Consider the following 16,969-nt stretch of genomic DNA (forward strand, 5'->3'; position numbering starts at 1 on the left):
GTACAGCATTTCCTTCTGTTGTCTCAAAAGATGGATAAGAGCGCCTTAGAGATGCACTAAGTACTTACTCTGTACTTACAAGGACATTGTTTTTGTTCCATCACCAAGTCGTGTCTGACTCTTTGTGACTCCATGGACTGCAGCACTCCAGGCCTCACTTTCCGTCCCCACCTTCCAGAGTTTCTCCAGGTTCATGTCCACTGAATCACTGATGCCATCCAACCATCTCATCTTCTCTCGCCCTCTTCTGCCTTCAGTCTTTCCCAGCATCAGGGTCTTTTCCAATAAGTCGGTTCTTCCCATCAGGTGGCCAAAGGACTTGACTTGTCAGAAATGTAAATCACATCCTCCCTGTGGTGTGTGGACCCCACAGGCCGTGTAGACCTTAACTGTGTGTAAGACCTTACCCATGTAGACCTTACCCCAGAGGTTGAGTGTAATTTTGGGCTGTGGTTATGTTGCCAAATAAATGCGGTGTCGATGATTTCCAGCCTGAGGATGTTGGAATTTAGCTTTTTCTCACCCACTTTAGAGCTTGCCCATCCAACCAAAGCCCTTTCTCTCCTAATTCCCTTTGAGAATTTCTCTAAAGTAGCACACAGTTTTAAGAATCTCCCTCCTGCCAGGTGAGTTCAGAGACCCGGGACCCCGCCTGGAGGGGAGGGGATGTAAATCCTGACACACCCATACGCAAGGCGCCTCACTTTGTGGGATGCTGTCTATCTTGGTACAGCCCATCCTGCAGATTGTCGGACTGCTCTGATGCTCCAGATTTGCAGACGTTTCCAGGAGGCTGGATTTTCTCCTAGAAGCAATATGATTTGTTGGAAAGATGGAGGCAACTGAGAAGATTGAGGCTGATTCTGCTTCTCACTGATCAGGGTCTAGGGAAGCCCTAGGTTTTCAGAGCCCTTGTTTTCTTGGCTATAAACAGGCCTACTCTTCTCACATTGCTTCCCTGGGTTGTTTCAGGACACCTGAGATGCTTGATTGCCCTTTGAAATTTGCTCTGCAAGTGAAATGGTCATGTTTTGTCTGCCGAGGGTCACGTGCCAGCAACACAAATATAAAATCATGATAATAACAATGGTAACTTTGTACTGTTTTTCATCAGACATGAGCAATTAAAGAACATGAGTGTGTGTGTATCAGAAAGCATTTGTAGACACACTCCCATTTAAGGGTATACATCACTTCTTACAGTTGGTGTTCCGCCCAGTTTCTTGTGATTTGACTCAGAAACGTGTGATCAGGGTTTTATGGAAGCTGGCTACCTACCTACGGGTGTTGGTTCATAGACTTTGATTTTGCTAGTGACGTGCACAGCTCCTGAGTCAGACTCAGGCAAGTTAGTTAACTTGCCTGGACGTTCACTTCCTCATCTGTCGGGCCATCCTGCTAGGCACCTCCCAGGTTTGTTGGGAGAATGAGATGAAACAATACACATGGATGCTAGATCGGTGCTCGGCACCTGGTCAGCTCCTGGTCAGTGTTCACGGTCTTGGCCATCACTGTTAGCCCTACAGCAGCTCCAGTGTGGGGGCTGGAGTCGCGTGCGTAGCTTGAGGTCCACGTTGGGCTGACACTTAGGCCAGGTGACTCAGCAAGGTCCTGAGTGTGCTAAAATTTCCTGGGTATAAACTTCCCCTGGGTAATCAAGGGCTGACTGTTTCTCTAAACCTTAATGGTCCAAGTGCCATTGGTAGGGGGCCCCAGGGCATCCCTGGGCAGCGCACCTCGCTTCCCCATGTCTCCCCTCCCATGCGGGGAGATGGGTTGCCGGTTGCAGGAGTCTGGCCTGAGCCCCAGCTCAGGACCAAGGAAGCAGCAGTCAGAGAGGCCTCCTGCACCGTGAGATGAGACGTGGGCTGTCCCCCCACTTCTCCGTCCGACGTGGCGTGATCAGGTGACGCAGAGCTCTTGGCGGGCTTTCTCCGCGGTGTCTGCTTGGCTGTCTTGTTGCCGGGTATGACTGTCAGCTATTGATGAACCTCCTGAGCTTCTGGTTGACTCTCAAGGGCTGTGCTCCGTGTTCCCAACCTCAGGTCGCAGTGAGTCCACAGCTGAGCTCAGAAGCACCCAGAAGCAGGTGCGCTGTCCCAGGTTGCCCCCGTGGGCCTGGACGAATCTCCTAGGTCACTGTGCTTGTGGCCCCGGTGGACCCCATGGTGACCAGTGCTCCGTGTTGACACTGGCCTCTCCTGGTGACACTCACACGCTCTCACCAAGGTGTGGGGCTTGCAGAAGAGATGTGTAGGCATGGAGGTTGGCAGCCCCACCCTGGTGTAGGACCTCCCGGGAACACAGTTTGCGAGAACGATAGGATGAGAATGAGACGATGATGCGGTTAAGGCTGTCACTTGTCTTTTAAGTACTGCCGATCCTTGGCCAACAGGGGTGTGGACTGCGAGGCTCTACTTATATGCAGATTTTTTTCCAATAAATATATTGGAAAAAATTTTAGAGATCTGTGACCATTTGAAAAAACTCTCAGATGAACTTCATAGCCTAGGAATATCGGGAAAATTAAGAGACATACAAAATACATGCTAATTGTATACATGATTGATAATTCTGGTCAGCAGTAGACGATTGTGGTTGAGTTTGGGGCCAACAAGACCTATATAAGGATTTTTGACTGTGTGTGAGGGCTAGGGGTCGGTGCCCCCTGCATTGTTCAAGTGCCTTGTTCAGTGGGCCTCAGGGAGACTCTGAGGCCAGGAGGGGACTCTGAGATGTCAGGTAGCTGTGTGATTTCGTGTGGTTCCTAGGGTCCAGGTCAGCGAGTCTTTTGGGGGACTCTGTGCACTTATGTTCTTCTTCAGCGTTAATCCCAAGACTAGGTCCTTGTCTGACTCCGTCTCTCCTCCCCCTCTGCCTTGTGCTTGATCAAACCCGTGTTCCTGTGGACTTCTGGATGAGCCACCTCTTACCTGCAGTCGTCCTGGACGCCCTCTGCTCCCGGGACCCCATGAGTTCTGTCCGTGTCTTGACGACACCTACAGTAATATCAGAGGAATCTTGAAGGGTCTCGTGGTCATTGTTGCTTGCCCTCCTGGGTCAGGGATGGTTTCTGATTTTATGTTCATAACTGACGCCCCTGCACCAGGGGCCTTTGCAGTTGGGAAGCATGTGTTAGAATTTAGAGGCACTGTAAAGGCAATTTCTCCTTCCAAGTGGGCCGAGTTGCCTATAGCAACTCACTGTGGTGAAAACCTGGACTACCAACCTACGGACTCCCCCCCAGGCCCCTTCAGGACCACCAGGGAGAGAAGGGGGTGCAGAGGATGAGATGGTTGGATAGCATCATTGGCTCTGGACATGAATCTGAGCAAACTCCAGGAGGCAGTGAAGGACGGGGAGCCTGGCGTGCTGCAGTCCATGGGGTCGCAGAGAAACGACTCAGTGACTGAACAGTAAGGGAGAGTGGGTGTCTCGTTGGTCCCAAGGCCAGCGGTCACTCTGCGCAAAGCCAGCCAACCAGCGGCCAGCTCAGCGTGCACGTTCTACCGAGCGGGTCTTTGCGATTGTGTTTTAAAAATAAAAGACCACAACCGTTAAGCTCCAGCCTAGTCCACGGACACCCTGTAAGCGTAACTGTTACCTGGCTGGGCACATTCAACAACTTTTAGTTATGGAAATAAGGTGATCAAATTATATGTGCCTGCCAGATAAGATCATATTGGAACGTTTAAAAATAGATGAGTAACTGTGGACAACCAGAAGATAAAGCGGCGCTCGTGGGCCAATTGAAATGCACCCAAGTGTGTCTCTGTCAGACCCACGTGGGCCCTTGTCACCCTCCGTAAAACGTTACTGTGTTAATTGTCATTTGCAGAGTCTGAATCCCTTTTTAAAAAGTAGAAGTACCGGGAAGGGTGCAGGTTCAGTCCAGAGCTGGCGCTGGCTCTCAGCTCCTCCCCTCTTCATAGGGTGTTTGTGAGAATTCTTTCCTGCGTCTTGAACTTTTAAAATAACCAAATTTTTGTTTCTGTCAGTGTCCTGAATGGTGAGTTTTATCTCCCCTCTTACCAACTTTAAATCAGTTTGCTTTTTAAATTGAAAAAAAAAAAAAAAAAAGGCACGAAAAAGGCAACTTAATGTATGTTTTCCCATGTAGCCTCTTTGCAATTTGCTTATGCAATTTTAGCTTTAAGGTGGTAGGTGTCATGCAAACAATTGTTATTTTAAAAAAGGAATGTCTCCACATTCCCAACAACTTTATCACATATTGTCCTTCCCTGGTGTATTAATATATCAGGTGACAAATACAACCTTGTAAATTTGCATGTCTTTGTTTCTTTAATAAAGTTATTAGAAATTAAATGGTCATGGAGAATTTGTTTATTCATAAGTCCTCTCTTTGTGTGTATGGGGTGGGAAGATAGAGTGGTTTGATGCTACAACATCTTTTGATTTTGTTTGAATAGTGATTTTGCTCTTTGAAGTGTTATAGCATGGCTGGTGTTACAAGTATATAAGACCGTCAGCTTTTTCTATTTCCTGTGAGTTTTGGGAGTGTATGAAATTTCTGTAAACTTCTGTGTGTCTGTATTCCTTCTCATCCCGCCTAGGTAGTACTGTGATGTTTCAGGAGTGGAAGAAGAGTTGACCTTCATTTGCTAAAGGTCCCCAAAGGACAGATTGGTGAAATGAATTGGGAAAATCCCAAGGTTTAGTTGGTTAAAAGTGGTGATTTTAAAGATGCCAGGTTGACTTTCAGACTTGAGTGTGAGGGTGTGCATGTGTGTGTGTGTGTGTGTGTGTGTGTGTGTGTTCCCTTTTCTTTATTAGAACTTCCCAGTGGTGTGTTTGACAGGATTTATAAGTAAGTGTGTGTTAGGTGTTTTGGTGATCATCTTACTATTAATTGTTGTTAGCTGACTTGCTGTAGACTGCCTCTGGCAATTGGAAAACAGTCATCTGGAGAGCACCAAAAGTAACTCATTTCAGCCCAAACACTTTGCCAGCGTCCACGAGTTGATGTGCTTCAGAATTGCCCTCCCCTTGGCTTCCCCCAACCCCCGTGGGAATCAGTGATGGCCTGGAGGTCGGCATCGCGGTGAGTGACGGAGGAGAGAGTCCTGAAGGGCAGGGGCCACTGTCACAGACTCCAGGCAATGGGTCGCCTTCTGCCATCCCCCGCAACCCAGCTCCACCCGCCAGGTTTCTCCTGGAGGTGGATTTGGTTTGGGGCAAATCTTGGGATTGTTTTGATTTTATTTAGGTGTTAATGCAAAGAAGTGATTGATTCTTCCTGCATTGATTCCACACACACACACACACACACACACACACACACACACATGCGTGTGTGCACACACTATCTGTCCATCTTCTCCCAGAGAGATGAAGCCTTTTCCTCGTTCCTAGGAAGTTTCTTCCCCACCTGTTCCACCTCTGTTCCCCCATCTCCATGGATGTTTGGGGAAGGAAGGGGGATTTTCAGAGACAGCCGAGGAACGCTGTGGAAGAGCCTCAGCAGGGAACTTATGTGTCTGAATACTGCACAAGTGGTGTGTTCTTCTTGGGTTTCAGCTTCCCAGCTTTTAGACTACATCTGTAAAATAATAGCAAGATGGTTGCGTGAGTGGAAGAGATCTGTGGATCTGATATTCAGAAGCAGCCTTGTCAGCGAGTTGGAAATAGTCAGTGGCTGTGAGTCAGGGGCTCTGTGTCCAGCATTTGACGCCCCCAAGCTGGGCTGGTGGTGCTGGGGCTGCCCTTCCCACCTGCGAGACCCCTCCCCAGAGTGAAGCGAGCCTGAGACCCACCGGGCCAGGGTCTTGAGAGAGACTCCTGTCAGGCCCAGGTGCGTCATTTCTCTCTTTCATCCTTCTGTCTGCTTTTGGAAAACAACGTGTTTAGAGAGCCAAGTGGGACATTTAAAACACTGCAAGTCATTTGGGAAATCTAAATGTGTGATGTGATTTCTTTAAAAAAAGAAAAAGCTTTCCTCTGGAGTAATTGTGTATTTCGTTATGGGAAATGAACAATGATATATCTAGAAACAAATGCCTCGTGATCAGCGTTGTCCTCTTTCCCTCTTTCAGGCACCTGGCTGGTTCTTGAGATCATTTGCTTAATAGTTTTAAACTTTAAAACCCCCTCCCCGACCCTGAAGTCTCTAGGTTATAAATTATAGAACTTTAGGACAGAGGGGGCTTGGAGTCACTCCCTCACTAATAAACATCTTGAGGTGGAATGGTGTAACTTGTTAGGATAACTTTTCTCTGTTTTTTCCGGAATCTCCCAAACTCCCCTGTGATGTCCTTTGACCGGGAGAACTGATTCAGCGCCTTGCTCACGCGGGGGCTGGTGTTAGGCGCGTTCTGTGTGTTATCGCCTCTGAGCCCAGGGGGACTGGGAGAGGATCGTTTCACCCTAGCGTGTAGGTGCAGGAACGGCCGTCTCGGAGGACGCGTGGTTAACTCCTGGTGATAGCACAGCAGGCTGGCGGTGGAGACAGGGTCCACACAGGCGGACCCCTCGGCTGTGCGGCTGCATTCTGGAATGCTCCCGGGAGCCCCCGCGTTGCCCGTCATCGGTCAGAGTCTGCGAGGGGCGTGTGCCTCTCATCTTGACAGTCCAGGGAGCCTGGACCTCGCAAAGCCAGACCCTGTCCTGGGGCCCTGCTTGGAGAGGGACAGGAAGGCTGGGAGCGCACGGTCTCCAGGGGCATCTGGGGGCTCCCGGGGCAGCCTGGGGGGCGGGATGGGGCGCTGAGCAGGGAGCCTGGCCCAGGGCTGGCCCACAGGAGGAGCTGGCCTGGGGGTGTGTGTGTGTGTGTGTACATGTATACATGTGAGTGTGTGTACATGTTTGTGTGTGTGCGCGCACATGTACTCCGTCGGCTAGTGTGTGTGTGTGTGTGTGTGTGTGTGCGCATGTGCACCCCGTTGGCCGGTTTGTGCAGTCTTTTATAGTTGTGTATTTCTTTTCAAAGATGTCTGTTGAGCTCCTCCTCTGTGACAGGAGTTGTCGCAGTCGCTGGAGACACAAGAGACGCCCGAGCTGGGCAGGGCCGGGTGCCCGTGGCCTACAGCTGTGCATCGCTGTCTTACTCTGGACGTTCTGCATCCTAAAAAAATGGACTCTGCCTTGTGTCCTGCTTACAAGGGTTGTTAAATTGTTTGTTTCAAAATGAGGCACGAGGGACCTCCATTCCTTCGGGCCACAGAGTTTGGAACGGGCACGTGACCCACCGAAGTTAGCGTCTGAGCCTCTGGACTGGTGCTGAGGGGGAGTTTTGTGGGAATGGGGGACACGGGACTCTGACAGCATCAGCGCCTGCCCCCCTTGCCTCCCCTCCTTGTCTCTCCCTGAGGAGCCCGGCAGGACCCAGGTCTGAAGGAGGAGGCCAAAGGCAGGACTCCTGGGGGGTGGCCCGTGGTGGGGGGTGGGCCGTGGGGGCTGCACAGGGCCCGGCGGGAGAGCTCCTCGTCTGCGGTGAGCACACCTGGCCGTTTCCAGGAGAGGACTTCCCGCTTGTCTCCTGGACCTGGGAAACATTCAGCATGTTGGGCAGAAAGGCCACTTGATGAGAAGTGTCAGCGTCAGGCGCTCCACCTGTAAAGCTCCAGGGGTCTTTGGGGCCGACCGTGTGGACCTTGTCAGTTTCGGTTTCCAGCCTGAGCCCCCAGACCCGGCAAATGGAGGGGTGGCTTTGGAGCCCCTTCCCACGCCCAAGGCCAGCTCCTCCTGCTCATGGCAGCCATGCCCCGCCCAGCTTCACTCCTCCACCCCCAGGGCGTGTGCAGGGCGGGCCTCTCCCCGCAGGAGGTGGCGGGGCGGAGCTCCACAGGGCGGGCCCTCTCCTGTGCAGCACTGGGCGGCCACGTGGTCCTGGTACTCAGGGCATCCGTTTGCAGAGGAGCGACTCGAGACTCAGCAGTGTGGGCCCCCCAAGGTCTCATGTCCCTCCCGGCGTCACCCCAGTGCCCGGAGCTCTGCTTTGTTCTACTCTGAGCCTTTCGCTTCCAGCTCTGCTATCAGACAGTGGAAAACAAATAACCATATGTGATTTCTTTTTTTCCCCCTGTGGATGAAATTTGCATTATTTCTCAATTTGGCAAGCCCTTCTCCGTCAGGGCAGGGCCTGCTGCTTTTAGAGCCTGGTGTCAAGAAACGCTGGCTATTTAATATTTTACCATTGTGATCAGGAGAGCAGAGTTTGTTGAGCTTTTATGATGTACCACGCACAGGATTATCTCATTTAATCCTTGCAACAGTCCTGTGAAGCGGTGTAATTACAGCCTTTCCAATTTACAGATGAGGAAACTGAAGCCCAGAGCACTTAAGTCACTTGCCCAGGGCCACACGGCTGGCAAACCCAGCACAGGGCTTGCTCTGTCTCCCTGGCCCCGTGTCTGTGCCAACGGAGTAAGGGCCACCCCTTGAAAACTCAGCGATCTGCTTCTTGCTGACTTTATGGGTGCTTGGTGCAGGCCCAGAACAGAAAAACGGATGTTCTGGGAAGCTAGGAAGGAGATGAGCAGACGGGGAGTTGAAGGCACGGATGTGCTAAGTAGCCTGTACTGACACATTCTCAGAGCATGGAGTTCGGAGCCTGTGGGCTGGTTTCGTCTGACCGCTTGTTTTATACATGAGAACCTGAGACCCAGAGAGGGAAGGTGAGCTGGATGCACACAGTGATTTCAGAGAGAGCGGGCTTCTGCGCAGCTCAGCAGACACATCCTTCTCACGCACGTAGGCTCACCTGCTGCAGTGATGTCCAGCCTGCCTCCTGCCCCCCTTCCCTGCAGAGCTCTTGGCTTAGACTGCAGATGGCAACCCCTCCGCACCCAATCCCCTAGAACGCGGCCCGACTCTCTTAGCCTTGGAAGACCCCCTTTCCTGGTTTGGGGTTCCTAAAATTATAGGAGTCTGACCCTTGGGTTCAAGGGCAGGAGCTGCAGGGGGCAGCAGCCACCCGTGGCCTGCGTTTCTGTGAATTAAACGTCCCAGAAGCACAGCTATGCCTGTGGTTGTTTTCGTCCTGCAGCGGCGGAGGTGAGTAGTTGTGACAGAGACTGTCCGCCTACGAAAACTAAGATATTTATTTTGATCCTTTAAGAAAATGTTTACCAGTGCCAGCCGCAGAGGAATCCGTTAATGGGCAACCTCTAAAGCCAGACCACCTCCAGCCCGCCTTTCTGTGTCCGATCCGCCTTTGCTAAGGTCGGGGTCAGTTCAGTGACAGCGGAAGGGAGTGGTGTGTGTCCTCAGTCAGCAGCCCTTCACCCACGGGCGTCTCAGAGGCTCTGCTCACACGGGTCCTCTCCCCGCCATCTCCCCAGCCCAGCCCCATCCCAGTCTCTGACCCACTTACTCAAATCAAGCCTTTATTTGTCTCTCTTCTTCACCTGCCACGTCTCATCCATCAGCGGTCGCGCTGCTCCTCCTGAGGACTCCTCCAGCCACGCTCCCTTCCCTCCCCCATCACTTCACAGGCCCTCCTCCTCCTCCCTTCCCTCCCCCATCACTTCACAGGCCCTCCTTCCTTCCCTCCCCCATCACTTCACAGGCCTCTGCTTCCTTCTGTTCACACCCGGCGTGGGCGGGTCTCCCAGCCCACCGCCCTCTGTTCCTGACCGCGGGCCCCGCGGTCTGTCCTGCTCTTCCTCGTGAACCCCTTGACCTCCTGTCTTCTGCCCACTCTGGGACCCCGGCTTCAAGGAAGCAGTGGTCTTTCTGTGTTGTCTTGTCTTCAGTAAGGTACCCCATGGTGCCTGGCACGCGGTGGGTACCATACAGGTGAGGGAGTGGAGGGCCGTGGGCGCCGCGGGGAACACCCACGGAATTGGCATTTCAGGAACATGGAACGGGGTTGTTCGGGCCCGACCTGTACACACACATAAACAGGTCATCTCTCGAAGTCGGGTTGAAGATTTGATTGATGTTTCTCTTCTCTTTCTCTCTTGTTTTTAGCCTTTCTCACTGATCAGTTCTTTCTGCAATATAGCTTCTCCTGGTCTACCTTTCCTGTTATGCACTGGATGAGTTTAAATGGGTAACCAAGAAGGAGCTAGCGTACAGTGCCGGGAACTCTGCTCCGAATCCTCTAACCGTCTAACTGCGAAAGGAATCTGACAAAGACGCGTGCAGAGGTGTGACTGAACTACTTTGCCGTACACCTGAACCTAGCAAGCATCGTCCATCAGCTGTGCTCCAATAGAAAATGAAAAGTTTAGAAAAGGGGACTGTTTCAGATTCACCACAAACGGTGAATCTTGTCCTGTGGGTCTTGCCCCATTGGCCCCATCCCCCTGCATATTGGGTGCCACGTGTGTGGAGTCCTCCAGCACTACTGTAAGAGGGCTTTCTCCCTCAGAAGGAATGAGAACCCTTGTTCTAGAACAATGTTTCCCACCCTCTTTGGACCCAGAGCCCAGTAAGCGTGCATGCTAAGTCGCTTCCATTGTGTCCGACTCTTTGCAACCCCATGGACTGTAGCCCGCCAGGCTTCTCTGACCATGGGGTTCTCCAGGCAAGAATGCTGGAGTGGGCTGCCATGCCCTCCTCCAGGGCATCTTCCCGACCCAGGGATCGAACCCGCGTCTGGATTGGCAGGCAATTCCTTACCGCTAGTGCCACCTGGGAAGGCCAGTTATAGTACCTGCGTGCCCCATCAATGTCGCGTGGCCCACGGTTTGTAAACCGCGTTTAAAGTATGGTCCTTACCTTACCGACACACAGCCCAGCAAAGAGACCCCCGCTGGAGGCCGGATGCTGGGCAGGCTGGCCCGTGCGGGCCTGCTGAGCTGTGAGACACGGGAGACACTCATGGGCTGCCGGGGGCGGGGCCAGGCCCTGATCTCTCAGGGAAAAACAGGTCATCATCTCTCGAAGTCGGGTTGAAGATTTGATTGATGTTTCTCTTCTCTTTCTCTCTTGTTTTTAGCCTTTCTCACTGATCAGTTCTTTCTGCAATATAGCTTCTCCTGGTCTACCTTTCCTGTTATGCACTGGTGTTTTTATTGCTAACAAGGGATTGTCTGCTAACTCTCCAGGTGCTTTTTAATTAAACCAACTTGGCTTCATCCATATGTTTTCATTCCTTTTTTCTTTTACTTTGCACATTAGTTTTCTCAAACTATGTATGTATGTGTTTGTGTGCATAAGAAAGCTCTTCCTTGACAGACTTTTTTTTTGTCTTAAATATGTATTTTACATGAAATATATATCATATATAAATGTTTTACATATACTTATATTTATGTTATATTTATAATATTTATATAAAAGTCAATATAAATATGTTGCTGCTACTTTGCTCAATTGTATCCAACTCTGTGCGACCCCATGGTCTGTAGCCTGCCAGGCTCCTCTAGCCATGGAATTCTCCAGACAGGAATCCTGGAGTGGGTTGCCATTTCCTACTCTAGGGGATCTTCCCGACCCAGGGATTGATCCCACGTCCCTAGCGTCTGCTTCACTGGCAGGCAGATTCTTTACCGCTGTAAATATAAATATATTTATAAATATATATAAATATTTTTAAAGAGGCAAATGGATCTATGGATAGAGATCTTTCTTCCCTTATTGTTATGAATTCCTTAACATTTAATGGAGCATGGTCCTCTGTTATTATGGTAAAAAAATCCATATTGGAACTTTAGATGAGATGCATATAATTCTAAAAACTCTGACCCTCAAACTTGTTACACAACTCTAATCAAATTACATCCTTTTCTCTCCTGTGAGGGGCATTAAATGTAATTTTTCCTGGCTGAATAAACTTGAGCATTCTCTGCTCTGCATATTTCCATGTTAAAAGTTTTTAAGTCAACCTTCTTACTATTCTGAGCTGTTGCATGAGACCAAGGAGAATGCTTGCAAATCAGACACGGGGCCAGTCTGCCCCGCTCCTGCCAGTCTCTGCCTGCAGCTCTCTCTCCGGTGCAAAAGCACTGGAGGGTCAGAGGGATCCTGAGCGTCCCCGTGGGTGTATCCTGAAGACGCTTTTTAGGCTCGTTTCTTTCCTCTCTGAAAATTCTGCATATAAGATACTGAAATTAGCGTCTGGTCTGTGGAGATCTATCCCTGTTCCCGGCCGTGCTCACTGTAAGATGCAGAACTGATCAAGTAGGGACCATGATGGCCCCAGGAGCAGGCCTGCAGCGAGCGGATGCTGTGAGCACGTGCTGACCACGCTTGGAGGTGAACCTCAGCCTGACGATCATCGTGCAGAGACCTGGGCAGAAGGAGACTTCTAGCAGGGGGTCAGAACTGGCCTCCAGGGCCAGGAGACAAGTAACACAGAGTGAGGGGTGATGGGATGAAGGAGGCCTTAGAAAGTGGGAAAGCTCTGCAAAGGGCCCTTGCTGAGCCCGTGCAAAGGCGCCGGGGGCAGGCTGCTGCTTGTTCCTCACGGGCCGGGTTCGTTTACCGGCAGCCCCGTCCGCTGCCTCCGCTGGAACCTGGTGCTGCTTTCATGTTGGGAACAGCAGATACGGAAAGCATTTTGCCCGGCCGGCTTCACCTCTGTGCTTCTGTTCAGACAGAATTGTCCTTGACCCCCTCCACTGTTTACTGAGTGCCTTTACCTTCTCCACTGTTCCAGTTTCCTGTCTGCCCTCCTAGGCCCCACAGCAGTCTCTGGGGGAGGGGGCAGTCTTTATTTTGCGAGTGAGGACCCTTATTTGCCCAAGGCCACGCAGGAAGCATCTGGCCTTAGGACTGTGTTCTCACTAAAGCTCCTCCGGCCTCTGGTACCTGGGTGGCTTACCTTGTGGACCGCCTCTCCCACCCCAGTCCTGCGGTGTTTTTCCCGTTTTCTTTTGGTAAATAATAGTGTGGTCTAATCCACAAGATACCAAGGGTCGGGAGAAACCACATTCTTGGCTCATTGTTATTTCCCTTCATTTCTTTGTCATATTTCTAGTCCCTGTAAGATTAAACGGCTCCACCCTGAAAACCACCTTGATGAAAACAAAAGCTCCCATGTGGTTCCCAGAACTGAGATAATCTCCCTGCGGAAATGTCTGGGTTGCACATGGGCACTGGCCCTTCATCCAGAGGCCCAGGGCCTTGTCTCCAAGGGATCAGAAAGCAGTCCCACACTACACAGCTTGTTTTCCAAGGACAGGATGGAAGGGCCAGGTCTGGTCTTTTGGTGGCCTGCCTGATTTACCTGGGAAGTGTCATTGCTCAGAAGTGAACTCTTCTGGGCTTGAAAATGTGTGCATGGAGGGAAAGGCCACATAAGGACACTGAATTTTTCAAAGTTGAAATCATTCATGTCTTTAAACATCCAACTGATTAAACTGGGAACTTTGGTGTTTGGCCCAGGCAGGTTGGCCTGACTGGGACTGTGTTGGGGGGTCAGGCCTGCCCCTGTGATGGGGGAGGTCGGAGGCTTTGAGCATCTCCCTTTGGTCAGCACACTGGTGCCGTTGAGCGTAGAGAACGTGAATGGGTTCTGTGAATATGTTGGTAAGTAAACCATTTGGTCGACTGGTGACTGAACGACACATTTTTTAAAGTTCTTTATAAAGATTTTGGGAATAACTTACATTTAGTGCTCCTTCTAAGGGATTTTCTCGGGCTTTTTTTTCCTCCTGCCTAATAGCTAAATGATTTTCTTGTTTGCTTTCTAGATCTTTCTGTAGTACAATAGTTGTGAAAATTAGAGGGTCCGTTGGCTGGAACCGTGGGGCGGGTGTGAGTTTATATAATTCGACTTCTTTTCTCTCCAAATCAGTAAATATTTACACATGACCTTATCAAACAGCTTGGGTACATTTGGTCACTTGAAAGGGGAGCAGCCAGTCCCAGCAGGTCTCAGAGGCGAGGCTTCCATGTGTTTTATAAAAAGCTGGGCTCAGAACACAAGCCTCCAACTGAAAGTGGGCCTGAGACTGAGTCCTCCGCTTTCCATGGAACCAGTTTGATAAGATTTGCATTTTTATAAAGTTTATGACTTCTGAAGATTGAGGTCTAGATCCAGAATTGAGTAATCATAAAAATAAACACTGGATTCTGGTTAAAGACTGACCACTGCCACCTGAGATCTTTTTGTTTCCTGGGGACGGTCATTACAGAATTCTTTTGTAAGCAGGAAGAAAACAAGTGGATTACGTTTTTGTAAAGTGGCACCAATGTAATATGGTTTGAAAAGCTAGCTCTTGAATTTTCAAAGCAGAAATGGAGTTTTGAGGGTGTCTCTACCCTCTGCTTCTCTCAACCCTTGATAGCTGACAAATTTGAAACTCACTTTTTTAAAGAGAATACATGTTTTTCAAAGTTGACACTGAAAAATAATAAGGTAACTGAGGGTTTTGGCATGTAGGATATGAAAATGACAATATTGTTGTAGCAACCTCACCTGGAAATAACATTCATTTTGTCAAACTTAATGTGAGTACACGGAAGTGCGCAGCATGCTGTGTAAAGGTCAAGAGCACCGTAGTTAAGGTTGGCAGACAGTTAACAGAGAAGCAAGAGGCTTTAAGAAAAATAAGCTACTGTGATGAGAGCTGTGCATCTACCGAGTCGTGTCTGACTCTGCCACCCCATGCGCTGCAGCCCGCCAGGCTCCTCTGTCCACGGCGTTCTCCAGGCAAGAATCCTGGAGTGGGTTGCCCTGCCCTCCTCCAGGGGGTCTTCCCCACCCAGGGATCGAACCCTGGTCTCCCACAGTGCAGGCGGACTCTTCACTGTCTGAGCCACCGGGGGAGTCCACGTCTACTTACTACACAATAGCTGCTGTCTCTGTATTAATAACTCTTTAATTTTGATTTTCTTTGCAGAGTATCGGGAAAGGGTCATTGTGGTGCATAGACCCAGAGTATAGACAAAATCTAATTCAGGCTTTGAAAAAGACACCTTATCACCCACACTCGAATGTGTTCAACACACCTCCCGCCTCTCCTCAGGCATATCAAAGGTAAGCCGTTCAGACTTTTTTGTTTTCAAGTTCCTTTTTGTCTGTTTTTTGGTCTACTGAAGTTGTATTATTTTGGAAGAGACAGGCACTAATAGACTCTATGACTTTTAAAAATAACTGTAGAAAATGAGAAAGAAGTTAAGTATTCTTGGCGGCATTACCCGTTGTTGTCTTTTCTGCAAACCTTACCGCGTCTGCTGCTTGGGAGGAATGCGTCTCCTTCTGGAAGGCTCCGTCGTGGGTGAAATAACGTCTCCCTGGGTAGAGACATTTGCACAGGAAAGTTGACAGCCTCAGCGTCAGAGCATGTTGTGGTCTGTAGGGATGGGAGTCCAGGAATGAGTCGGGTAAGCAATGTCTGCCTTCCCCTCCTCTGAGGGAGAGTGTCTCCAGTTGTTTGAGGGAAGGACGCCCTGAGTTGTTGCCATTCCCCGTCTCCATGTGGACGGTGCCCCGGGGCGATCGCTTTGTTTTGGTTCCTTGGTGTTTGCCTCTTCGAGGAAAACAGCAAAGGACCATAGAGACTTGGACTGCTCCTCGCATGCCCCTTTGTTTTCAGACAGTGAGGTCATGGGTGCCGTTTTTACAGAGATGGAATAGGAGGGGAGGTTATGCAACCTGTCACTTAAAAAAAAAAAAATCGGTTCACGTTAGAGTCTATAAAAGTAGCCACATAACATAGAACCAGTTCTTAAAATGGGTTTTCTCTTGTGTAGTGCTTGGGTTAGACGTCTGTCCCTCAGTGCCACCCAGAGAGTGTTGTTGTTTTTCTTTAATGTGTAGAGATGTTTCCCTTGTCACCACCCAGTTAGGAGACGTGAGCCTTGGGCTCCACGATTGTACCCACGAGGAACGGCGTGAATTCATACATGGCCGTGGTTTCACAGCCAGCGTCGTTACAGACTCTTTCCCTGGACTGAGGGAGCACAGAGTGGTCCTGGGAAACAGCGTTGATGAAGTTCTTGTGCATCTCGGTGGAGAAGCATTCCATCACAGGCCCTGGACAATCAGTCTTCAGCAAGAGACGGAGAGGAACAGCTGGGCTCTCTGAGAAGACTGCTGTATGTCTGCCTTTGCTAGGCGATTAGCGTGATGGTAGCCATGGCAACTGCAGCGTCTCCATAGTAACGCGTAGCTGAGACAGGTGCAGTTGCATCACAAGGCTGCTTGTTGCCTGGCAAAAGGACAGGCCGTTAGTACTTAGATATACGCTGTTGCCTTAGAAACAAATAAGCCTACATAGCAACTACAGTTGGTTTGAAAGATCTGGGGGGGAGAAAAAAGACTGTAGCCGCTTTTGTCTATGTTCATAAAAATCAGTGGAAGCATACTTTATTGGAAATGACAACTTGAGGTCATATAGCTGTAGGAGATGAAATGGGATTTTTCCAAACCAGCCCAGCCAACACGGTAGAAATGTCCAGAAGGGCAGAGCCATATGCTTGGTTTTTTTCCTTGTGGCCGTAGCTCCTCCTGAAATGGGAGGAAGCTGGGACTGGAGTGGAGACTGGCCTGATACACGAGGTTCATGGGGGAGAGGAGGGCCCTCATTACTGGAGTAATTCCCAGGTTCTCATATTCCTTTTGTCATTCTGCTCCCCTCACCCTCCAAACCCCGACAGCAAACCCTTCACTTTGCTCCCAGCTTGTACCTCGGAAGTATTTCATATCCTTTTGCTTCTAAGAAGTTAAGAACATAAGTGTTATTCTCTGGGTCATATCGTGGGTTCATTTAGACGAGTATTTTGTTGCCAAATGCGACCCCAGGGGAAGCACAGTAATTACTGAATAATTTGAAGGATTATGGTAGGGCTCTGGGGGTTACAAGAGGAATGCATACTCGGGAGAGAGGCTCTACGTGCTGGCCTAAGCTTAATGACTGCATTTGATTTTTTAACATAGGCGTAAAAGCACAGACCAACTGGAACTTGTGTGATGAAGATAATTTCCAAACAAAAATGTGCCAGATCCCAGTCTGTCACATCCAGTTCCTCTTCTCCCAGATGACTGAGTAGGGGGAAAAGTTTCCATCTCTACCCATGCCAGGGCTTAGATTTCACCTTCATAAAGGTTCCTGGA

The 16,969-nt window shown here is 49.9% G+C and overlaps 1 protein-coding gene across 12 annotated transcripts in view; it reads left to right on the plus strand.

The window, feature by feature from the left end:
* Positions 1-16,969, plus strand: part of FOXN3 (forkhead box N3) — a 432,012-nt gene that overhangs the window by 221,270 nt on the left and 193,773 nt on the right. For all 12 annotated transcript variants that reach the window (XM_061156461.1, XM_061156457.1, XM_061156468.1 and 9 more), the window contains one exon: positions 14,754-14,890. In XM_061156461.1, the coding sequence (XP_061012444.1) occupies positions 14,754-14,890 (137 nt within the window). The remainder of the gene's footprint in view (positions 1-14,753; positions 14,891-16,969) is intronic.

This window comes from Dama dama, chromosome 12 (assembly GCF_033118175.1).
Source record: "Dama dama isolate Ldn47 chromosome 12, ASM3311817v1, whole genome shotgun sequence".
NCBI lineage: Eukaryota > Metazoa > Chordata > Mammalia > Artiodactyla > Cervidae > Dama > Dama dama.